Raw genomic sequence first — 26,107 nt, 5'->3', positions numbered from 1 at the left:
ACCCAGGGCCGTTGATTCATAAATTCACCAAAATGCTAAACTGAACACAGATCTATATATAAGGTACCTCAGATCTGGTATGAGAAACATGGGATTCGTTTGCAAGAATTACAACAAATTGAATCAGATTTAAAGGGATGATTTGCCTGGAAGAATGTTAATCTAAAATAGAAAAGGGAGAATGGCAAGAAAAATAAAATTTCTAGCCTCCTAACCTCTTACAATGTTCTCATCTTCGTCTAAGTAGCAAAACCCCGTCGACGTCTTCGATTCCATGTTTCCAACAAGGGAATCTGGAGAAGAGAAGTGGGAAAAGGCCATTGATAAGGAACAATCATTCCATGACTTCCGCCTGGTAAAAGAAATATTCCTTGAGCGCGAACAAGCGGAGGAGCAAACAGTGGTAGCCTTTAACCGTGTAAAAAGCAGCTGCAGTTGCGATGATATGGGGCGCTCCACCTCCATCTCTTGCGTCAATAAGCTTCCTTCCAGGACGCACTCAGTTGAAAGAAAATATTGAAACTCGACTCGAACTTGAAAAAAAATATTGAAACTCGACTCGAACTCAAAAATGTTCAAACTCAAAAAAAAATTTAAAAACTCAGTTGAAGCTCGAGACTCAAGCTCGATTTTGAGTTCGATTCAAGCTCAAGTGCTCACCATGTGGCTCCGTAAATTAAACCATTGAGTTTGAGCTTTAATTTATAGAATCAATTGTGAAGCACTTGTTTTTATCTTAAAGATGTGGGATATAAGGTCACATGTTGTGTGTGGAATATACTGCCAGAACTCCGCCCTCTTTCCCGTGCTCTTCACCCTCTTCAACCCCTGTTCGGATCTAAAGGGAAGTTATTTTAAGCTTCTCCCCACTGGTTTTCTGGATACAATAACACGAAAAGGCTTGGAAGAAAATTCTAGGTTGCGAGTTTTATGCTAATAAAAATCGGTGTTAGAACCTGATTTGGTTAATGTTACGAGAAATGGGTATAAATTATCTTAAGCTTCTCAAACTGATTTTTGTCTCAGGTGCCAGACTGGCTTTCTTAGGAGGAGGCGTTTTTGGTTGGACATTTGGACAAGAAATTGCAAACCACTGGCATCAACTCTACAGGCTGGACACAATGGCTACTTGTCTCTAGTACATCGGATAAGGGTACATATTTGATACATATAACATGTCACAGTTAATAGAACAAGGGTGACACATAACTTTTCAAAATCAACCCGGAACATATCCATTGTAGAGTTACCTCAACAACCCTCAAGCTTGTAACTTCAGAAGCACTCGTACAAATTTAATATTTAATGTTTCATTATTCACAGTAGATAAAAAAATCCATACAAACCAACGTTCCCGGTCATCGTCATGCGATTTAGGGTTTAAGGTTTATAGCTTAGAGTTTATAGTTTAAGGTTTAAAATGTAATCTAACATGTGCTTAATTAAATGAATTTTTATTTTTCTTTTAGTACCCTATCACATAATTAGATTAAGGGTTTAGGGTTTATAACTTAAGGTTTATGATTTATGGTTTAAGGTTTTATATTCAAGGTTTAAGATTTATAATTTAAGGTTTATAATTTAAAGTTTAGAGTGTAATATAACATGTGCTTAATTAAATGGACTTTTATTTTTATTTTAGTAATATACAATGTAACAATTGAACTTGAATTGCTTAATTAAAAAAATTAAAAATTGAAGGTAGTTGTATTATAGAATTTTTTATATATTTTTAAAATTTTATAATTATCAATAATGTATTTTTAATAAAGTTTTTATAATGTAATTTTAAAAAATCTTAAATTATAATATAACATTTTTTCGAGCTGCTCACGAGCTTTTCGAGTCGAATATCAAGTAACTCGTTTTGGCTCGTTAAGAACTCATGTCGAGCTTGAGCTCGAGTCGAGTCCATTCGATCCGAGTATTCATCGAGCCTTGATCGAGTCGATCTCGAGTAGCTCGCAATCTGTCTTGTCTCATTTACAACCCTACCTAAAATCTTGCCATCTCCGCTGTCGTATATGTGTGTGGGTAATTACATTGTAGTAAATCAAATCCATTCTGACACGTGGCTAATGTGGTACAATGACATAGGAATGGTGAGTGATGAAATTACAATTGCCGTGTCTGTCAATCACAGTCCGGTGAGTACAACATGCAACATCTCATTCCCGCGTCTCACCCCGTAAGACAACCATAAAGAATGGAAGGGACGACCACCCAACACATAAGAAGAAAGACCATCAAACTGTATGCAGCTGTGTCACGTACAAATACCAAATTCCAAGGCATCAATACACGTATATACTACTACTACTATATACATATGTATTAAATTTCTATGTATTACATTACTAAAATCATTAAAACATAGAGCGTCTATAATTGTTGCCCACCCTTCTCTCACCTCGTCGATGGTTACCACGTGCTCCAGAAAGTGAGCTCAAGATGCTGGTGGTGCTCATCCCCGACATCGAGTCCAACACGTTCTCCCCAACCTCATTCTTGCAAAGAGGACACGACGCATTGATCTTGAGCCATTTGTCCACACATTCCTTGTGCATGAAGTGAGAACATGGCAGCTCCCTCAGCTCATCATTGTTTACATATTTCGCCAAACAAATGCAGCAAACCTATCCAAAATCCAAGCGTGCAAATAGTATCAGTACGAAGATCGGGGAAGAAACAAAAAACATAGCAGGATAAAGCAGAAAGCATGGTCCTATTGGTCATCGAGAGCTCGTATAGTTAAGTATGATGGCAAATTGTCAGACCGAGTAATCTCGCAACCCATACCATAAGAAGAAAATAAACATGCAAAAGTGCACACATACATATTGTTTATGACACCTACCTATTAATTTCACCCTTAAAGTATGCAAAGAGAGACCCTCATCATTTATTATGATATTATCTGGAATAGGAGACATACTGAATTATCGAAACGATAATAAAAAGGACACTCACTGCATCTTCTCCAGAGATGGCACGCTCCCTTTCCGTTCCTGCAGCCATGACACCGCCCTCAGTGGCACCTGAGTTGATTTCCTTACCATCACTGTTTCTATTCTTCTTCACCTGAAACTTATAAGTTGGTAAAGCCTCTATGGATTCAGGTGTAGCTCCTCTTGCTTGTGATAGATCCTCTCTAAATCCAAGGACAGAAATAATACAAGGTAGGCAACAGCAGATAGTAGCACATAGAATGAAGGGTATTGCATATCCGATACAACTAATCGTAAGAAAAACTATACACAACCTGGAAACAAAAAAAAAGGACAAATAAGAAGATGAATTCTCAAGAGAATTACAAATAAAAAGTTAAATGCAGAATATGGAAGCCGGCAATGACCACTACCTGTACATGTTAGGAGTTTCACTGGCAGATGAATGCCCACCAAAGATCCAGACATTGCCAACCACAAACCAAACAGCAAAGAAGCAATCTAGAACCATTTTGAAGTATTCCACTAGTGTTTTAATTCTGCAGTACAAAAATAAGCTTATTGAAAAATAAGGTGACCATTTTGAAGTATTCCACTAGTGTTTTAATTTTGCAATTTAGAACCAATTTGAAGTATTCCAGACATTGTACCTGGCATTTACAACTCCCATGTTTTGACCGCCTCTAGAAGACGTAGTTGGGGTACGATGATCATCCCCATCAGAAGTCCTTGAAACAGATGGAGAAAAGCATCTGGTAGGGGCATTATTATGTGAAGAGTGGCGATTTTGAGCCGAGTCTTGCTCAGAAGCCTGGTTACGATGACGATAACGCCAGTAAAGAAGAGGAAGGGTTGCGACACATCCAGATGAATAACCTACAATCCATGCAAACAATGGTGTACGAGGATGCTCATTCCGTGACAAAGACAAGACAACAATAGATGCTACAAACTGGCTCACTGTAAGAATCAGTTCAACAGAAATCCACAAAACAGAGTTTAACGGATTCCTCCTCCGACGGGCATCCCCTCTCCTTACGGTAGATGAGGTTCTCGAGTTTGTACCATTTGAAGAAAATATTGAAGGTTGGGAAGGCTGTGAAACTAGTGCTCTTGAACTAGTAGAAGGTCTGTCTGCATGCTGCAAAACATCCATCCCATTTGAAGTTGTTGCAGACGATAAGTTTGATGAAGAAGCATCACCACTCCTAGGTATGTCAATAACATGCCCACTAAATTCATTTGGTTGCTCCATTAACAATGGAAAAGTGTCGATTTGATTTTCAGGCAGCAGCCCCAAAGGGGGAACACCCATCTAAGTTCATCAACACAACCAGAACCGATGAAAGCATAGAAACTTAAAACAAGGTTACCGGCTTCATATACCACTTCTTAACTCTGCCGAAACAACGGGAACCTTTTTCACTAGGATTTTTCAAGCTCCGAAGGTTGACTTAAACTATTTGGCACCATAGATTTGGGCAAATTAACAATTCCTGTTCAGCAGAGAATGAAAATTCAACTAAGCCAGAGCAAATATATGGACTTTTTCTCTCCTAGAGGACATGAATATTCAATTGTTTGCTAAAGCTTGAATCAAAGTGAAACAGAAAAAGACATACTGAAGCGGTTAATTTTTACCGGCAAAAACCTAAAAACCCTTCCCACCAAATGAACTAATGAAAGGATTTACACCATTAAGCTTGTCAATCCTAATTAATACATGAAAAAAAAGGAATCATATAAAACCCAAGTATACTTTCTGAAACATAATTCATCAGAAAAATCTACAGATCACCATTCACACAAAAAGTTTAAACGAAAGCAAAAAACTAACTGATGAAATGATAAAACTGATTAGATGCTAATGCTCATATCCAGAGTCAGCTCTTGTAACTACTCAAACTGCACATACACCAGCACATGATATTAACATGAATTTGCCTTAAAACATCCCATCTCATTTTTTTCCGATTATTTACAGAATCAAACACTCACCAGTTTCCTCAACCAAGCAATAAGCTAAAAAAATCTACACATATCCACTTCCTTTTTGAATTTTCATCTCAGAAAAATAAGTGAAGAGGGGGAAATCCAAACCAGTTCCTAGAAAATCTTAAACTAACTCGATGACGATAACAGCTTCACTTACGAAGCAATGGGAATTAACTTTGCCTAAAGAATTAAATTTTTGACAATAGCGACCCCCAGAAGCGGCAATTTCAGTTTTTTTTTTAGGTGTGAAAGAAAATTCGTCTTGATTGTTTTTTTTCTACGAAATCATGAATGGGAAAAATTCACTTCCAACACAGACCCAGAAATTAAAGAAAACTATTAAAATCAAAACCGATAGCAACCATATTAAGATCGAATCAGTACCAAAACCCTTAATGGAAAAATACTGGGTTCCTCGATCAACAAGAAACACGATTCCTCCTTAAGCCGCTAAAGGTGAAACCGTTGACTACTATTAAAAAAACAATCGACCCCAAAAAGATTGAGAAAAAAACTATAATTTCTCACTCGACAAACCTTCCAAAAGATTTTTTTTTAAAAAAATACACAATAATGAGGCCAAAGAAAAGTGAAATCGTACCAGAAAGGATTTAAGGTAAGGAGAAAACAACTAGAACTGCTGGAGCTGAGAAGCGACCGGGGACGATGGAAATGGCGACGTTCAAGGAGTGAGTTTTGAAAGGTGTGGAGTTTGAAGCTGAAGGGACTTTGCAATTAACGATGGTGATTTATGGATTGGATTTATACCCTCCTTTCGTTAATTGCAGTTGAATGGATTATCCAATTAAAATAAGTAATTAGCGGTTAAATTAATCCCGCTTTGAAATTTCAAAGCAGTTTTGGATTTCTTTCCTCAAACTGTCCCGTGGCTGAGGGCTCTCTAACCTTTGGATTATCTCTAATTTGCCGCCTATATTCATTTGTTCTTCGTTATTGGTTCATTGCCTTCGTCAATACGACTTGACATGAAAACTCAAGTAAATCTTTCTATTTATTATAATGTCAAAATGCCAGCTTTGAATTTAAATCAAGTTTTTCTTAGGGTGAAGTATATGCATGGTCCATCAACCGTAATATGTTCATTTGTTGAGTTTCTCGTGTCGAGGCATTCTTTTTCAAGGTCAATGTATCGATAAAAATTGGGGTTTTTAAAAAGTAATTGTCTCAAATAATTTGAGACTCGAGGCAATCATTTTTTAAAATATCTCGATTTTTATCGACACCATGATCTTGAAAAAAGAACACCTCGACAGTTTGGTGACTCTGTTGGGGACACTTAGAGAGCTAAGTCATTAGTTAATTAATCAGTTGTCTTTGCAATGAAATTATAAATTCGTATTAATTTAATTTTTGATCCCTTTTGTGTTTGGAATAAATTTATAATTTGATTAACCAGTAAATAGTTAGACTAATTTGTTTGCTAATAATTTTAGATTAAATATTGTTAAAGTGATTGGGAATTCAGTTGTGTGTTGCTTGCTTGCGTTGTATTATTTTTGCTTTTCCTCACACACTGCATAATTTACATTTACATGACATTGAGTTAAAACTCCGCTCCATCCTGTTTAAGTGGGAGTGAGAAGCTACTCTCTCGTGATGGTTTTCACCTCCGCATGAGATAACATATTATTCCCAGGGCACACGCCTTATGGTTATCATGATGGTAATCACCTCCGCATGGATATAGAGAACTGTACCCCCTCGAATTGAACTCGATTTGAATAAGACTGTGATGGGCCAGAATTGAGGGTCTGGCAGCCCAAGGGGGCACCAACAATGACAATTCGAGTACCTCTTGCCCTAAAGACGAACCCAACATATAGTGAGCTCAAGACTATAGAGCTTATCCTACCCTTAGAAATCCCGTGAAGAGTGTACACAAGGAAAAGCTTCTACGTGTCTTTGGTAGAATAATTCAACGTTTTGAATAAATGCCTGAGAACTATATATCATGCGATTAGGTTTTTTTCCCATATAAGCATGCGAAGTAGATATCATACAACTAAGATTTTAAACAAAGTATGTGGGTAGAAAGAATGTTCAAGTAGGATTTATTAAACCAATGTTAAAGTAAGATTTATTAAACCATGTATGGGTAATCTACCTGTGAGGGTAGATCTTATTCGATGCTTATAGTTCTTACTACCTTGTTGTTTATCATGTGTACTAACCCATTTTTATTTTGTGTTTATTTTATTTTGGTTTTATTTTCTTGCATTTGCATCTTCATGTCATCCAAAGGTGTTAATTTGCATCTTATTCGATAAATTCTTAGCCATGTAGTCTAAATATTGAATAGAGGTTGATTTCATGCTCGAATCAAATTGAAATCAAGTGAAATTATGAAACCTACCCCCTTAACATTATGCCTAAGCTTTTGGAAGTGAGAAAATCATGGAAAATTATACACATGTTAGAAATGATGTAAGAAGGGTCCTACAAGTTTTAGAAAGATATTAGGACCAATTTTTAATTTTGAAAAGTTGGGGGACCTATTTGACAATTTTGAAAAGTTATGGGGTTGATCTATAATTACTCAATACATGAATTACTATGCTATAAATTAATGTTATAGTGATGGATTTGGTGTTAGAATGTGAAATTTTACTATTTTAGAAAGTTGTCAAAGTTTGAGTAATAAATGGAAAATATTGAGAAAGTAAGTGACTTAAGTGGTAATGATAGAATCTTTGGGCTATTGGGCTGTAAATTAGATGCAGGAAATTTAATTAAGTTGTTTGATACTTGAATTGAAGTAAAAGGGCAAAGAACTATTTAGAATGAAATAGAAAAGTTAAGATGAATTCTAAAAGAATTCATAATTAGTAGTTAAAATGAAAAGTTGAAAAAAGTTATTTGAAGTTTGGGTGAATTTGGATAAAAATGGAATTGAATGGTCAACTTGAAAGTGTTAAAGTCAATATTTATGTTGTGACATGAAATTAATATCGAATGAGCATTGAAAGATTTTTAGGAATTTATTTTCTATTGTGTGCCTATGTTAGTGAGATTTTAACATGTGATTTGAAATGTACATGTTTTGTAAATGATGTTCATTTAGATTGTGAGTTTGAAATCAAGATGAAACAATGTTAAACCTAAGAAGAGCTTAAAGATGAAATGGGAATAAGGATTCCAGGTGACCGCATATTTAATTTGTATTTATGATATCATGCAAACATTGGCTTGCGATGAGCCACTCACAGAGTTATTATGGTAAGAAGTGACTCCTAAATGTTATGAATTTTTATGATTTATGTGTATATGTTCATTTGGTATGCTAATAGAATTAGTGAATAAACTGAAAATATAAGTTAGTGAAATCTACCAGATTTATGTTATGAATAGTAAGTTGTTGAGTTAATCGATTGACGAAATCGGCCAAGAGGGGGTGAATTGGCAATTAAAAATTTGGTGGAAGCTTTTGTAGAAAATTGAAAGTAATTGCACAGCGATTTAGAGTGGTTCGACTTTCTCAACCAAAGTCTACGTCCACTACCTTAGCTATCCACACTAAGGATTTTCCACAAATTCACTAATTTGTCTTTCTTTTGAGGACAAAGAGTAACCTTACAAACCCTCAAGAATTATACCCCAAATTCTTGAGAACACTCTCTCCCAAAGAGAACAATACAAATTTGCAAACTTACAAGGAAATCCTCATAAGGTAGATTGTTTTCACAATTCTAGAACAAAGAAAAACACTCAAGAATGAATACAATTGAGTACAAGTAGTGTTTTTGAAAGCAAAATGAATATTGAATGAAAAATAAGCTTGAAATGCTCAAACTTGAGGTTTGATGCTTTCTCTTTGATTCTCTCTTGATTCTAGTTGCTTGTTGTTTCTTGTTATTGATAAATGGCTTCTAAGCTTGTTTAAATACACCTTGAATCACTTCTGAACGTTGGGGATCATTAATGAAGTTATTGGAGCCGTTTAAGTGTGAAAACAATTAATATTTCTGCTTGGAGCATGGGGGAATCGGTACCTCCTCATCGGGAATCGGTTACCTAAGTGTAAAATTCAAATATTTTGACCGTTAAACAGGGGGGAATCGGTACCCCCTTAGGGAGAATCGGTTCCCTCCGAGCATTCTGTTTTTCTTGGAGCCAAACCATTCAGGGGGGAATCGGTTCCCTCTGAGCAATCTGGAATTTTTGGCTTTGAAATGGTTCGAAATATTTTGTAAAATTGTTTTGAAATTATTTTAAGATTAAAACTTAATTTTACACTTGAGTAAGGATTAAAAATGAAATTTGAAAGATTTGGAGTAATATTTTGATATTCAAATAATTATATCGAATATACTTAGAAAATCTTTTTGGAAAATCTTAAAATTCATTTAACTTAATTTGTTATATCGAAATATCAAAATGTTTTCAACATAAGTTTAGAAAATCACCATAAATTCTATAGAAGTGATTAGGGGGTGATTTTTATGTCGTTGGATTCATATATCAGTTTTGTTTTGTTGAGAACAAACGAATACTAATTTCAAGAAGTATACAAAAAGATATGATTTTTTAATCGAGGATAGGTCAGAAAATAGGGCACCAGATTCTACTCAAAACAGCTTCTGTAAGTCAAGTTTGAAAATTCACTATAAATTGTACAAGATAAACTAGAAGAAGTGTTTTATATGGTTAGATTCTTGTTCGAGTCTAGTTTCTAGTGGTATAAACGGAATAAGTTTTAAGTGTGTATATTAATACATAATAATATTTATTTGAAGATAGTACAAACTTCCATAATATGAAATCAAAATTTATAATGTGGTAAACTATGTATGTTATGATACTCTTATGAGATATGTTATCTTAGAATGTTTGAAATGAGTCAATGTTATTACATTGGCATGAAAAATTATGATATTTATAAAACAAGGAAATACAATAATATATGTTTAAAAGAGAAAGTAATAATAAGTAAGTGCAATTATTTATTTAATTATTTTGATCACGTATGACTTGTAATAAGTCAATCTCATATTATTTTAAAGAATGTTTTTATTTTCATTATGGATTATTTCCATGATATTTTTATAAAGTTTTACGAATGATTTAGGGTATGAACTACCCATCATGTTATGATATGAAAGTTGGATATGTTGAGATATTGATATCTTTGATAATTCTATAACATATAATAATTAATGGAAAACCCCATTGTATGTTGCATTGAGAGTCATAGATACAATTGACATGCCATTAGGTGGCTTGATTATGATTATGATCTGGTACATTTGTGTACATTATGTATAGCACCGTTGGTGCAAGTGATATGATTGCACTTAGAGTGCATAGTCTGATTTTGATGATAGCATTGAAGTGCTTATTGCGCACACTCCTCTGACTCATGTACCTTGCATTCTCATAAATATGCATTGGGCTATGAACTTGAAAGTAAGCTATGAATCTGAAATAAGTTTTGAGTCTGAAAACAAGTTCTGAATCTGATAATGAGTTATGAAATGTGAAAGTACAAATTATGAAAATGAATTGTGAAAGTGAATATGAAAGTGAAAGATGAAAATGAGATATGAAAGTTTTGTATTGTATATGAATGAAAAAGAATATGATATGACTATTATGTATGATATTGTTTATCATGGTTTTAATAAAATCATGAGATGATGATTTTCAGGTCCTTGATGAGGAAAAATGGCTTGAATAAATCGGTTTGGATATTTAGTATTTTATTGGAATTTAAGCTAATGTTTTAAATTGTTATGATATTATTAAGTTTTATATAAGTGAATATGTTGTTTAGATGTTGCTAAATTGTTTGATATTTATATCATTTTAGTTTTTTTATAAGGCCTCACTAAGTGTATACTTAGCGTGTGATGATTTTCATGCATAGGTAAAAAGTGCAAGTGAAATAAGGAGTTGAGCTGGCATCTATCAATAAAGAAATATTTTCAGGAATCAATAATGACATCCTACTAATTTAAATTTTCTAGATGACATGTATATGAATAAGAAAACTCTAGGATATGTTATTATGGATATAAATATGAATTTAAGTTTTATAATTATATTTTGACAGAGTAAATCAATATTTTAAATTAGACAGTAACTAGGTAGTTTGTCGTATGATATAGAACAATATAGAACTGTCTAGTTGTTGTCTGAAACTGATATTGATTTAGAGTCTTAAATAGTATAATATGATTTTACGTTATTACATTATTTATTGAAAGGATTAAATTGGATAAATTTTAGAAGTTCAGAATTTTACTGGATTTCAACCTTAGAATGTATATAAAGCTATGTGATATCTTTGACTCATATTCGTGTACGTATACGAGTTAAGGGTGTTACATCAAGAGCCATGAATGAGATATTAGCTTGTGTTAATATAATCGAAAGACTCTAGGAACAATTTGTTAAAACTCAACAATAGATGAATGATGAAGCAAGAAGATTCTGAGATGAGTCGAGATGAAATGTCTAAATTGATGCACACTATGTCTACTTTGATCCATGGGGAGAAGCCATTAGATGATCTCGTTGCAAAGACCTTGAATAATAGTTTGAATATTAGTTGTGGGGCCAAAGTGACATAATTAAATGATCAAGAATCGGTCAAAGAGCAAGGTAACTCAAGTCAACCCCAAAAGTTAGATATGGTTTCAAAAGACATTGTTGAACTGGTAATGAATAAAAAGATAACAAAATATGAAGGCTTCATTATGAGAGAGAAGTTTTATTCAAAGAAGAGAGACATATAAGAAGAGCAAATGGTGACCAATAGAGCCAAAAAGGGCCAGGCTCTTATGAGTCTATGATTTATTCCTTCACAATCATCAAGTCAAAACAATTGGACTCAATCTCTAAAGCTATCACAAGCTAGCCTTTCATCAGGAGAGTTAGAAGAGAATAAAAGGGAATCTCAGAATTTTCAGTTCCCTTATTTCCACTTCTCGTGCAAAATATTGCATTCAGAAATGCTCAAAGCCAGACTGATTGCACTACATTATGTCCAACCAGAGTGGTCACCGAATGAAAAATGGTCTCGTGAGGAGGTTCATTGGATAAACTAGAAAGAAATCTCATGATACTCAGTTAAAGGTGGTAGTAACTTTGAAGAAGAGTTTCAGGATCCTCTTAAGCAAAAAATTGAGAGGTGCAAGATGAAAGAGAAAAATGTTAAAATCTGAAGCCCAAAAATCCTAAAAACAAATTGGAAAGATGTAACTCTTAAAGCATCTCCGATGTCTATGTTATACCTTTTGATGGGGAGTGGGGGTACTAAAAATAAAGGTCCAAAAATCTATCCAGTTAGGCATTTCAAAGGGCTTTATTGATACACCATCAATCATTGCGACAAAAGATGCTCAAACCCCAACCAAGATTATCATCTCCAAGAAGATAGTTTTGGACCTAGATTCTGGTCCAATTTCCAATAAGAGAAGAAAGAGATGAATAAGCAAGAAGAAGAGAAAGAGGTCATTATGAATGGAGATAATGATCTTTTAGAAGGAATGAAGAATACCTTCCAGTTTGGAAAGGTTAATGTTAAACCAGAATTTGTGGAAGCAACTTAAAAAGAAGAGAAGATGAATGATCAATAGCTACACGTGTCAATACAGTACCTGAAGATGACAGGATTTGAAAGTTTGTGGCTAAAGTTTGACTATGTTTCCTTGGAACTGAACAATTAGTCTACAAAGGATCTTTTTGTAGTTTTTGGGCCAAATTTAGAGTAATACTCGGAAGTCAGAATTAACCCTTATGTTTTTTTCCATGAGCATTAAAGAATCTTTTGTAAGGGCTACTATGTTAATTATACTTTTCCTGCAATTGATTATAATTTCTTTCATTTCCTAAGTGGCAATCATTTTATACATTTTTACATTATTTATCATCATTTATATATTTTTTATTATTTCATTCATCTCATACAAGTATTTATTTCTCTTTTCAAATGTATATATTCATTACAAATTTACATTTTAGGTTTCTCAAGTATTAATAGCATGAATCTTTCTAAATTTAATCCTGAGATAACTTTTGAGCGACTTATGTGTTTATAAGAAGTCAATGAGTACAAAAATGAGGTAGAATGTGATGTTTCTGAAAAATTATTAAGGCTGGTGGAAAAAGAGGATAAACATATCTTCCCCCACAAAGAAGAAATTGAGATCTTGAATCTGAAGACCGATGTAGAAAGAAGAAAGGCAAAGATTGTCATGACTCTATCAAACGAGATAAGAAAAAACTCATGAAGTTTCTCCAAGAGTTCAAGGATATCTCCACATGCTCTTATCAAGATATGTCAAGGTTGAGTACAAATATAACAGTGCATGAACTTTTGATCAAGCTTGAGTATAGTCAAAAGAATGAGGATGCAAATGTTCTTAAAAATCAAAGAGAATATTATGAAATAGATTGATGCAGAGTTTCTCTAGGTAGCCAAGTATATGGAATAGGTGGTCAACAAAATCATTGTGCCTAAAAAAATGGGAAAGTTTGTATTGTAGATATCTCAATAAAGCTATCCTGAAAGATAATTTTCCTCCAACTCATATAGAAACTTTGATGGACAACAGGATATGATATTCATGGTTCTCCTTCATAGATGGCTTCTCGAGGTATGACCGAATAAGAATGAATCCAAAAAATATGGAGAAAACAACATTTGCAACCATGTGGGGCATGTTCTTTTATAATATGATGTCACTTGGGTTGTAAATTGCATGGACTACTTACCATAGGAGTGTGATGACCATTTTCATGACATGATGCACAAAAGAATCAAAATGTACGTGGATGATATGATTGCCAAGTCCCAAATTGAAGAGGAGCGCATCTAGAATATGAGAGGATTTCTCCAAGAATCGAAAAAGTACTAGTTGAAACTCAATCCATCTAAATGCGCTTTTGGGACAACATCAAAAAAGCTAATAGGTTTTGTGGTCAGTGAAGGTGGTTCAACATCTTCCACCATCTCGTTTGCAAAAAGAAGTTCAAGATCTTCTTGGAAAGGAAATGACATAGCAGACTTTCTTGCAAGTCATGCATCGAATGACTATCAGTCCATTTTAGGTGTATCTCAACCGAAGAAAAGATCGTTTTAAAGGATGAATCTTGGAAGTCTTATTTTGATGGGACATCCAATGCTTTAAGGTAAAAAATTAGGGCAATTTTATTTTTTTCCCGAGAAAATGCCTATTATCATTTTAAAGCCATAATAGATTTCTTTTGCACAAACAATATGAAAAAAATTTGAGACTCCCACTATGAATATAAGAGAAGCCATGGAAGAAGTTCAAAAGTGGAAATCATATAGAGATTCCTCGTTTGTAGTCTATTAACAGCGAGAGTAGTGGGAATTGTTACAAAAATTGTCCTTCGTCATGTATGTATATCAAACTTTAGTATGTACTCTAACAAGGCTACATATTTTCTCTTTGGTTGATAGAATAGAAGCAACCATACTCAGCGAAGTTGAAATTCTATCACGTTAATTCTTGAAAAAATTAACGAGGAGACGAAGCTTTATGGGATTAAATTAGGTAGTGTCAGTGAAACCTCATTGAAGGAAAGAGGTTAAAAGATATATGTCATGGATGAATATGTTGGAAGCAATTACAATAAAGTTCGTCCAAGAGAATTTTGAGAGGGTGATCTAGTGACTGAAAAGATCTTTCCAATTTATTAAAATTTTCGTAGAAAATGGATGCCTAATTAGGAAATAATCGTATGTTGTCAAAAAAGGTCTTCCTAGAGAAGGGTTATTTTTTTTACAGATATGGATGGAGATAAATTGAATGATCCAATAAATTTAGATTCGGGTAAAAAAAGTACTACACTTGAAGAAAATAAAAAGAAAGAAAAGAATAAAGAGAGAAAATGAAAGAAAACAAGAAAGAAAAATATAAAAAAAGACAAAACAATGAGAAGAAAAAGAAGAAAAGGGGAGAGAAATAAAAGAATAAATAATAAAGGGATTCAAGATGAAGATACACGATGAACATCTTGAAATCAAGGGAATGATTTGAGTTGAAAACCTGAAAGAGCGGCTCAAATGCATTTTGATATTAGGCATCCGACAAATAAAATCCTCTTAAGAGTATGGTACTTGGAGATGAGCTTCACTTCTATAGACATTTTTCCAACATGTGAAATCTTTTAAACAAAAGCTTACATCTAAACTTTAGGATCATGTCCAGTTGATTAGTTCAGAGAGCCTGTATTTTGGGAGAAACTTCATATATGCAAACATTTTGGCAATATTTGAGATCCTCTAGACATAAACTTACCTTAGTGCTCCAAATTATATCAAATTGACTGGTTCAAAAATATTCATGTTAGTGATGCTTGGGGCATCTGTCTTTATTTCTTCATTTTTCTATCTTTTATATAATTATCATGACTTTATAAAAATTCTAAAATTATCATCAATGAATTTCAACTTTCTCACTTTAATCCTCAATTTTGTTTACCTTCAAGTATCTTATAAGTAGGTTAACATAGTTTAAAAGAAAACAAAAGATTTCTTGATATTACTTTGAACTAGTCTTTTAAGTACAGTGAATCCAGAGTAAGTCATAACCTTGGCATTACTGTTCATTATTTAGGAGTGTATGGTAAATCATAAAAGTGAAACATGTCTACGTGAGGATGACAATCCAATCCACCTTAAAAGAAAATTTTTCAAGATATTATCATATGAGGCAAATAAATAGGACAATCTAGCAAGAGTTAAAAAGGTCCTTGAAGCTGAGGATGCTTATTCTTCCTTAAATTCCCATAAATAATAATTTGAGCAAGTAACAAAGACTCGAATAAGGAAAATAATATATTATTGAGAAATGAAAACATTCTTAGTTTGAAACAATAAGGTCCGAAAGATCAAAAGACTCAAGAATAAATTTCCCATGCTTATTTATGACGAGATCAATATCGACAATCGATTAGAAAGAAGATAACCACCTTACTAAGAAAGGTGGAAAAAAACTTGAGGGGTGGTGTTTTTGGAATTTGACCCTTTAGGTATATTAAACTAAAAGAACCAGAAGTATCAGGGTGGATAGAAGGATATATGATGCCACAAGCATAATTGCACTTGATAAGTCGATAAAATTCTAAAAGAACTATGAAAGAAATAATAATCTCACAAATATTTTCATTGAAAAAAGTTGGTTAGTTTACAAATGAAATACTAAAGCTATTTATAAGCCTAAGAATGACTAGGATACAATGCACGTCAGTGTGAACATGAATGCCTTAAAGAGTGAACATTCATGGATGAATGTTCATACTTCTTATAGATACAATGGACGCCTAGTATGAACAAATATAAAGCCTTGATTTAGTGTATGTTTATCCTTAAATAAAATGGATATTCTCTTGGTTGAATGCTTCCCCCTTGTGTGAACATGTTGTTTCATATTCTTACATGAATTTGAAAGAATATATCCATGTTGGTTTGGCCCCCTTTGAAATACATGCACTATGTGTGAACCTGACTCATCGGATCCCTTCAAGCACTTGGTACATGAACGTACTTGTATTAATACAATTCATCCTCTACACCATTCATGAATGATGACATTCATTTCCCCTAAGGTGTGAACATGACTCCTTGGTTGCCTTAGATGAATGCATATCTTTATTTTAAATGCATGGATGCTTTGTATGGTGTTTTTCACTTGATTTCTACTATTTTAACACATTCACATTAGCCTTCTTGAATGTGCTCACGTCCAAAGGTGATGATTTGTTGAAAATCTCATATTAATTTCCAGTATACCCTGTCTTTGGTAATCTAGACATATCTCGAGCTAACGATGTCAGATTATGCATTCAAAGTGTGTTGGAAAGATAAGAGATAAGGTATTAAATGTCAAGAAGACTTTATAACCCAAATATGCTTGGAACTAGCTCAAAAAATGGCTTATAATCTGACCGGCGTGAACTACCGCTTGGATTAATGTTTTTGCATTGTACACCTTGAATGTGTTCAACTCATTTTGTCTTTTCAACTATTCTTAATCTAAGTTCAGTTCCTCTTCAGCTCATTCAACTAATATTTGAGCTACCTTAAGCTAAGTGAGCTAGCATGGAACCTTTATGAGCTAACATGAGCTGGGAAAGCTTGTAAGTTTGATTCATGAGCTACTATAAGTTATCTTAGCTACCAATATACCTATTCAAATCATACAAAAAAGTAATTAGGTAGGCATTGAGCTAGGAGAATGATGAATGCATGTCGCTGCCCATGTTATGAATATAAATAATCTAACTATGAATGCGTATGCATTGAATGAGGTAAAAAATAATGCATAAACATGGCATAATCATATAATGAGCTAAGTATAGAATGTGTATGCATGAAGTAAGCTAAAAATGAATTCATGAGCTAATATAACCATGATATATGCTTAAGTAAAGATGTAATATGAATGAGCATCATAAAGTTTGCAAGTATTCAAGCATGATCTAAATACTAAAGCACACATAATGCATATAGAAATAAATAAGTAATGAAATAAGGTAAAACTCTCTTAGAATCATCATTATAAAACATCCATGATGTGATCTTGTGTTGAAGAAGTTTTTCCGTATTCAGGGTTTTGTCTTTCATTCTCATCTTGCTCCATTTTCTATGCTCAAAATGCTTATCATTTTGTCCTTTGCCTTTGAATTATCAATCTGAAAAATAAAGAAAAGTTAGAAGTAGATAATTTGAATTCAAAAAAATTGAAATGATAAAATTCATTAATGAACGAATTTGGATATTTAATGTTTAGGTTCCTTGAAACTTCCATTTCACAAAGTTCACTGAATTTTGAATATGGGATAAATGTACTTGGAAAGTCCATGAACATTTGTCTTAAAATTTCAAGTGGCATATCTTTTAGAATTTCAAAAGATATGTTGATTGATTCATCTCGTATGTCTCTTGGAATCACCTGCAAATCAAAAAAACAAATAGGAGGAAAAGATGGATTAGTAGAGAGCAAAACTTCGTTCTCCTTATATTCTTCTTTCTCACTCTCATATTTGTTTCGAATTTTCTCTTTAGCCTCACTCCTCTTGAATGTTTTCTTGACACTCTTGTTCTTTTTGAATTCCATTCTCATACTTATGCTCATCTTCACCTCAATGCCCTCTTTCTTATTTTTAATCACTCCAATGATTTTCTCACTCAAAGTCACTCTTATTGTCAAATGTAAATGATTTTGTTTCCTCACACTATTCTTCTTGTATAGCATCAAAGCTAGACTTAATATGTTGTTGTTCTTGAAGAACTTGGTGTGCTGGTGGTACTAATGTGACTCTTCTTCTCCCATGGATGAATGAATAACGATTTAAGAACCCATTATTAATGACCCTTTTTTTTCGAATTACCACAATCTTCCAAGCAGTAAATGAGTTGTGCTCATCGAAACTACATCGAAAAAAACCTCATCCTCATACTTGCCAATGGAAAACAAGACTAACACTTGTTGAGTAATGGAAAACTCATCATTATCAAACCATTTTACTTCATATAGATTCAGATGTTGCACCGTCTTTAAGCCCAATTTGTGTGCCGCGAGTGTACTTGCAAGGTTGCTGCAACTTCCACGATCAATGATAACATGGCAAAATGTACCATCTACATGGCATATTGTGTGAAAGGTAATTTCCCTTTGTTGCTCGTACTCCATCGATTGAGAAGATTAAACATCAAGTGACATGATTAGTGTCTATAATGTCGTTCATAAACATATTATGAATTCTATGGTTTTGTACACTTAGTGTTGATACAATCGTTCATAAACATATTATGAATTTTGTGGGTTGCACACTTAGTGTCGATACGTTCGTTCATAAATATATTATGAATTTCGTGGTTTTGCACACTTAGTGCCGATACGGTCGTTAATAAACATATTATGAATTTCGTGGGTTGCATACTTAGTACTGATACGGTCTTTCATAAACATATTATGAATTATGTGGTTTTACACACTTAGTGCCGATACGGTCGTTCATAAACATATTATGAATTCTGTGGGTTGCACACTTAGTGACGATACGGTCATTCATAAACATATTATGAATTTCATGGTTTTGCACACTTAGTGCTGATATGGTCGTTCATAAACATATTATGAATTTCGTGGGTTGCACACGTAGTGCTGATACGGTCGTTCATAAACATATTATGAATTTCTTGGTTTTGCACACTTAGTGCCGATACGGTGGTTTATAAACATATTATGAATTCTATGGGTTGCACATTTAGTGCCGATACGGTCGTTCATAAACATATTATGAATTTCTTGGTTTTGCACACTTAGTGCCGATACGTTGGTTTATAAACATATTATGAATTCCATGGGTTGCACACTTATTACCGATACGGTCATTCATAAACATATTATGAATTATGTGGTTTTGCACACTTAGTGTCGATATGGTCGTTCATAAACATATTATGAATTCTGTGGGCTGTATACTTAGTGCCGATACGGTCGTTCATAAACATATTATGAATTCCGTGGTTTTGCACACTTGTTGATAGTACACATAGTACTAATATAACAATGCAACATATGCATTTAACCAAATACAACTATGACTTGTAATGTACATACTATATGCACTCACCTGGTATGCCTCATTAAAATGCTTTAAGGATGTCCAGCTATTCGACAACCTTATCTTTGCCCTTTTTCTTACTTGACTCGAGAGATTGGTTATGATCTATACAAGCATCCAATAAGTACACATACCATACAAGTGTTAGTATACTCTCTAAAATTTTTACGTTTAATAATACTTAAAAGTACTATTATATTTAATTTTTATCAAAATTCATCTTATCTTAATTTTCGAAACTCAATAGTATAAATACCCCTACCATGGTATTGATACTTCTATACTATGGTATTGATACTCCTTTCAGTATCGATACTATTTCTGCATTATGGAATCCATGGTATGGATACCTTCCTCTTAGTATTGATACCCACAGCAGTATCGATACTAATTGCATTAATATCGATATTGTTCATCATAGTTATTCAAATTTAAGCCAATAGTATCGGTACTGTTGTTCTAGTACTGATACCCTTACCCAGATTTTCTATTTTTCAGCTCGATTTTTACCTAAATTTCGTCAAATTCCCTTAGTTTTACCTCCAACAATACTATTAAACTCTTGTTTACTTATCCTAACTGACTTTCCTTCATTTAGCTTCTTATAACATCTAAAATCTCCAAAGAACATCTCCAACCAAGAATCATACTACTTTTTCATACATGTTTTTAATCATCTCCAATGCTTATAATCTCTTATTTACTTATTTGACAAGTCAAATACACTAGCAAACCTCAATAAAATCTCATATTTCAACATAACATTCAAAATCCCATTTTCTTCAATCTCCCAAAAAGCATTCATCTCTTGGTTTTAATCCTCTGTAACCCTTCCTTAAGCCTCTATAATACATAACCTTTCAATACCAAACCAAAAATCAAAAGGAAAAACTAGTTAAATGAAGAAGAATAAGAGAAGAAAGATAACTAGCTTGTTTAACTTTCCCCTTTTCTCTCTTAAATCCCTAATAAAATGAATTTTAAATTAATTTCACTCTAAAGGACCAAAATGCCCTTTCATTCTTCCATTCTTACTAATTGGTCTTAATTAAATCATTTCTTATACTTTACTATTTATTCAATTTAATCCTCTAAATTTTTTTAAATCCTTTCATTATGTTCACTGACTCGATATTTGGGATATTACATTTGTGGGGCTGTGCTCTCCATGAGAGCCAGATATAACTATTTCTGTTAAGCAAGTAACCAATTTTCAATTGTAAGTACCTTAGATCCACGATCAAGTAAATAGTGTGTACGTAAACCACAAGGCAAATGAGAATCAATCGAGTAGCATAAGGGATTATTAACTTAGAGTTACATAATGAAAACAATTTAGACCGTCATATAGAAGATCAGGAAGCCTCAATATATCTTCAGTACACTACATCAAAATCATGCATAACAAGTGGTCATAAAATTATGACATGTAGTATGACAAGTTACCTAAGTTTTGTGAGTATCGGAGATTTATAGAATAGTGTAAAATATTAACTCGATTGAGCATAGTTAACTAGTGAGGGGTATAACAATAGTAATTGAATCATAAAATATCATTTTTCTTGTGATTCATTCTAACCATATAGTATCAGACAGTAAGAGTGTGATTCCTTGGCTTCGTGTTTCTCAAAGATTTTTTATTGAGGTTCGACCTAGGAGCACCCTATACGAAAAGGGGTTATAGATTAGTTTGTGAGTTTTCGAGTTGCAAGCCATATTGCAAGGACTTTTTTAGTAAGGATCATGTTAATATGGATTTAGGTGCTTCGAGGTTTCTAAGTGTTTGACCTAAGGATATGTCGTTATTCAGTCCAAGTAAATTTCAAGGAAGAAATTTCTTTTTAGGATGAGAGAGTTGTAACATCCCAAATTTCGGACTAGTACTTTTAATTTTACCCAAGACGTATGTGGACCTCATGCAATTTATAATTAAATTTATTGGGCCGAGTTGGGCTTAATTGGGTTGGATTAGGGGGCCAATTAGCAATAAAAATGAATTTTTAAATATGAGACAAAATGTGAAGGACCAAAAGAGCAATTAGACCATTGATGGAAATTGAAGGTGAAATTTGAGGATTTATTGAGGAGTCCCATTTCCTTTTCATCTTCTTTATTCTTTCTCCAAGTGTATATATCTTCAAGGTGGATGGTAAGAGTTCATTCTTTGTCTCCATCAACTTTTAATCATAAAATATCATTTTTCTTGTGAGTCATTCTAACCATATAGTATCAGACAATAAGAGTGTGATTCCTTGGCTTCGTGTTTCTCAAAGATTTTTTATTGAGGTTCGACCTAGGAGCACCCTATACGAAAAGGGGTTATAGATTAGTTTGTGAGTTTTCGAGTTGCAAGCCATATTGCAAGGACTTTTTTAGTAAGGATCATGTTAATATGGATTTAGGTGCTTCGAGGTTTCTAAGTGTTTGACCTAAGGATATGTCGTTATTCAGTCCAAGTAAATTTCAAGGAAGAAATTTCTTTTAAGGATGAGAGAGTTGTAACATCCCAAATTTCGGACTAGTACTTTTGATTTTACCCAAGACGTATGTGGACCTCATGCAATTTATAATTAAAGTTATTGGGCCGAGTTGGGCTTAATTGGGTTGGATTAGGGGGTCAATTAGCAATAAAAATGAATTTTTAAATATGAGACAAAATGTGAAGGACCAAAAGAGCAATTAGACCATTGATGGAAATTGAAGGTGAAATTTGAGGATTTATTGAGGAGTCCCATTTCCTTTTCATCTTCTTTATTCTTTCTCCAAGTGTCTATATCTTCAAGGTGGATGGTAAGAGTTCATTCTTTGTCTCCATCAACTTTTAATCCGTCTTTAGGTTTCCTACAACAATTTATGTTAATAAAATCCTTGTTTTTCATGCTTAACTAGAGAAACGATGGAAAATCATCTAAGTCTTGATGGTGAGTGATTGCTAGAAAAAGAGGCTTCATTTCGGGATTCTTTAAACAATGTAGTGTATTTCTAATCCTTTAGAGTGTTAAGGTTTACATAAATATGAAGAAATTACTAAGATTTGTGTAGATGAGCATTTTAGGAATCATGCATGATCTCATGATTAAATGATGTTTTAGTTATAAAGAATGTGTTTTTATGCTACCTTAAGACCCTAAATAAATTTCTAAATGTTTATCACATGATTAAGAACCAAACCAAGTCACTTGAGATGAATTTTGGTGTTTCTCGAGCCCAAAAAATTCATTTATGGGTTCGAGTGTCGATACTGGATGAATTAGAACACAAATTAGGATTTTTAGCTGAGAGTATCGATACTACTGGAGAGAGAATAGATACTACCCCTACAGTATCGATACTCAGTGTGGAAGTATTGATATTGGGCCTAATTTTCAGCATCAAAATGGATTTTTGGTGCCGATACTCATAGAGACATCGATACTTGACCCTAGGGTATCGATACTACTCATCTTGGAAGGTCACATTTGTCTGATTTAAGGCCTGCAAGAACTAAGGATGATTCGTAACGATATAAATTAGTCTGTAGGGGACATAAATGACCAAAGACACATAGGAACACTCATAAGAGAGGGTTATAATAGATGTCACCATACTAAGCGTAATAATCATAACATCTTCAGTCGAGGACATATTCGAATAGTTGAGGATGAGGATCATTATAAGGGATGTACCGACAAACGATATGATAAGTAAGGCAGATTCTGAAATGGTAAAAAGTGTGTGTTTCGAGAACGTCCATGTACCGAGAATGTATAAGTTGTCCCTCTAATTCAAGGGGTATTTGGGAAAAGTATGACATGAGCGATTATAGTGTTACTACCAAGTACTGTACCCAAGTCAGATATCGGGCTAGTTAGTATTACAACCAATAAGTAGTAAACATAGTAATCATCATTAAATAGAAACACATAGAGACCTCCCTAGAGACAGAAGTGACTACAACGTCCTTAAGTAAATGACAACTAGAATAGAATGTCCAAATAATTAACAACAATACCAGACTAATAAACCCTTGCATAACATTCTATATGAGAAAACAAACAACATAGCAACTAGTAAGAGGATGATTTGACTTTAGTATGTCCAACTATGCTCGGGTATAGACAGATTACCTTAGTTATCCTAATGGGGCATTGTTAGTGCGTGAGGCACTTTAGGGGCTAACTAGGGCGTAAGGTCTAAGCACTCATGAGAAGAGGGTTAGCGATGTCAGTATGCGAGGCACTTCAATTGAGCAGGAAATTCTGATGTTATGTGATATCAGACTCCCCCCTCCATGGTCTACCTGGTGTTATGTGATACCAAGAGATCATTCAACAGCTTAGAGGGCACTTTATCGATGCTATGTGATACTGGTAACCCCTCTTAGTAGGCTAGTATCTTATACTATATGATACCATATACTAGCATAGCAGAGTCAGTGTTGCATTCAGATAATGTATAGTAGAGTTAGGGTTGTATTCAGATATGCACATGGATATGAGTATCGCGCTTAGGGAAATCATGGCAGTTACAGTCAGTGTGGTTAGAGACCCTTTAGAGTTATACTCATGGTGAGGCCCTTAGCAGAGGATTAAGGGGAGCGTGAGACCCATACTTCAGTGATAGAATAGTAAAACCCTAAATAGGTAGCACTTGACTAGATCATGCATGTACCTACTGCTTAGTACCATGTCTGTAGCATGCTTGTGTTTATAAAACTCTTAATGCTACTTTAAATTAGCGATTATACTATTGGGTTTGTAAACTCAACATTCAGATGTTTTTATTCCCAGGTCAATAGTTTGAGCCGTTTGTTGAGCACCATCGTAGTAGGACTTCCAATATCCCTGTCAGAGTACTGTACAATAGATTTAGTGGGCACATGTATTCACAGAACCTTTTTTTTATGTATTTGGTTGATCAAACTCTGAGTTGTACTATTTTGATTTTAAATCATGTGTCACGGAGCTCTGATTTTATAAAAATATTTTTATAACTATTGTATATATTTATTTTGGTACCACATAGTATGCTTTGAAATGAGAATGAACATGTTTTGAAAATCAGGGGTTATCGCGTCAGTCCAATGTGACACTTTAGGCCCAATTAGGTTTAGGGTGTTACATTACAATTAAAAGGGCACAATCCTATATAACAGTATATCCACATGGGTTTACAATCACCAAAACTTTGTCATTTTAAAGGCCATATATAGTCCCTTTTATGGTTAGCTTGTAAAACCTTATCTCTCATTCGTTTTGTAACAAATAAAAAACTTTTCTTCTCTAAAAAATAAACCCTAGCATATTAGGGATGTAAAGGGAGCTCGCCGCTGTCGTCATGACCAATCATTGGTGGCCATCCATCAAATATCTCTTTTCGGTGACTAAGGCTACAAGTGAAGGCTAAGGGACCCTCTACTCGCTCATTTTATTGACTTTTTGCTTATGGTTACAACTTTTTTATCTTCATAATGATTCTCTATTAAAAAAAAGAAACCGTAAAAACCCCTTACAAAAATATCTTATTGGTATATATAACCAAAGAAAAATCAAATATCTGAAAAGAGATCTGTACAAATCATCTTAAAAACGCTAATCTTTGTTACTCCTTTTTGCTTTCTTTTTGTTACACAATGTTGAGCCTTGCATGGAAGAGAAAAGAAGGCCAACGGGGTGCACGGGGTGATAAGTAATGTGGGTAGCCTTATATGCATCATACGCTTCTGATTCGGAGTAATCAACGGTCAGGGAAGTCCATGGCACCGTGTGTGCATCACAGACTCCATATATGGTCATCCAAAACATCTAGAGTGTTCTGAAGTAATTGGGGACATTGGATCGTCACCTAGATCCAAGGGAAGAGATGCAACGGCCGCTAAGGTTAGAAAATCCTAGGATTTCCAATTGAACTTTATGTTTTTGACTCACATGGGCCGATTAAGTTTAGGGTCAATTTGGATTGGTGTTTGGGTTATATTTTGGACTGTAATTTGAACATTTGGACATTTTGTTATTGTGTATTTTGGTTTAATTTAATTTTAGAGCTAAAATAAGCTTGGACAAAAACTGATAATTACACCTCGATTATTAAAAGTTACAAAATGATCACCTCGATATTCATTATTTTCCAAATTCGTTCTTTTTCGTCAAAATTTGACTATAGTCTGAGTTGTATGTTAATCTACTATATGATATATGATAAAATCTTATTACAAAATCTCAAACGACTATCATATCTTATACAACATGCTAACATTCAACTTAAAATGTTGTTAATTTTTTAACCAAAAAGAATGAGTTTGGAACATAATGAATTGTTCGGTGACCAATTTGTAACTTTTAATAGTTAAGGGATTCAACAGAGCAACATCCTATAGTCAGGAGATTATTTTGTAACTTTTAATAGCTAACATACTTAATAAAGCAACATCGTATATTCATAGACCATTTGTGTACTTTGCTTCTTCTTTTTTAATAGAGAGAAGTCTTACGCCATAGGATTAAGCAGGAATGCGTTTACAACAAGAAGATATCAGAATTGGGAGTTGTTAGATGTCCGACAAT

General features: G+C 33.8%; 1 protein-coding gene across 1 annotated transcript; it reads right to left on the bottom strand.

The window, feature by feature from the left end:
- Window positions 1–2,046: 2,046 nt before the first annotated feature.
- LOC120169221 (E3 ubiquitin-protein ligase At1g12760-like) lies at window positions 2,047–5,722 on the bottom strand. The gene is made up of 6 exons (XM_039177420.1): window positions 5,545–5,722; window positions 3,599–4,444; window positions 3,362–3,487; window positions 2,971–3,262; window positions 2,411–2,636; window positions 2,047–2,261 (listed from the first exon to the last, which is right to left on the bottom strand). Exons 2-6 carry the CDS (start codon window positions 4,261–4,263, stop codon window positions 2,182–2,184), a joined length of 1,389 nt encoding a protein of 462 aa, XP_039033351.1. The 5' UTR covers window positions 4,264–4,444; window positions 5,545–5,722; the 3' UTR covers window positions 2,047–2,181.
- Between the last annotated feature and the right edge of the window lie 20,385 nt (window positions 5,723–26,107).

This window comes from Hibiscus syriacus, unplaced genomic scaffold (assembly GCF_006381635.1).
Source record: "Hibiscus syriacus cultivar Baekdansim isolate YM2019G1 unplaced genomic scaffold, ASM638163v2 tig00111758_pilon, whole genome shotgun sequence".
NCBI lineage: Eukaryota > Viridiplantae > Streptophyta > Magnoliopsida > Malvales > Malvaceae > Hibiscus > Hibiscus syriacus.
Note: the sequence above shows the minus strand (reverse complement) of the source record. Positions and strands in the feature narration are given on the sequence as shown.

Coding starts and splice junctions, on each gene's coding strand:
- LOC120169221 (XM_039177420.1), bottom strand. CDS start 4,263: ATGGGTGTTCCCCCTTTGGGGCTGCTGCCTGAAAATCAAATCGACACT. Junction 3,488..3,598: donor ATGGGAGTTGTAAATGCCAG/GTACAATGTCTG, acceptor TTTGTACTGCAG/AATTAAAACACTAGTGGAAT. Junction 2,637..2,970: donor CCATCTCTGGAGAAGATGCA/GTGAGTGTCCTT, acceptor GATTTTGGATAG/GTTTGCTGCATTTGTTTGGC.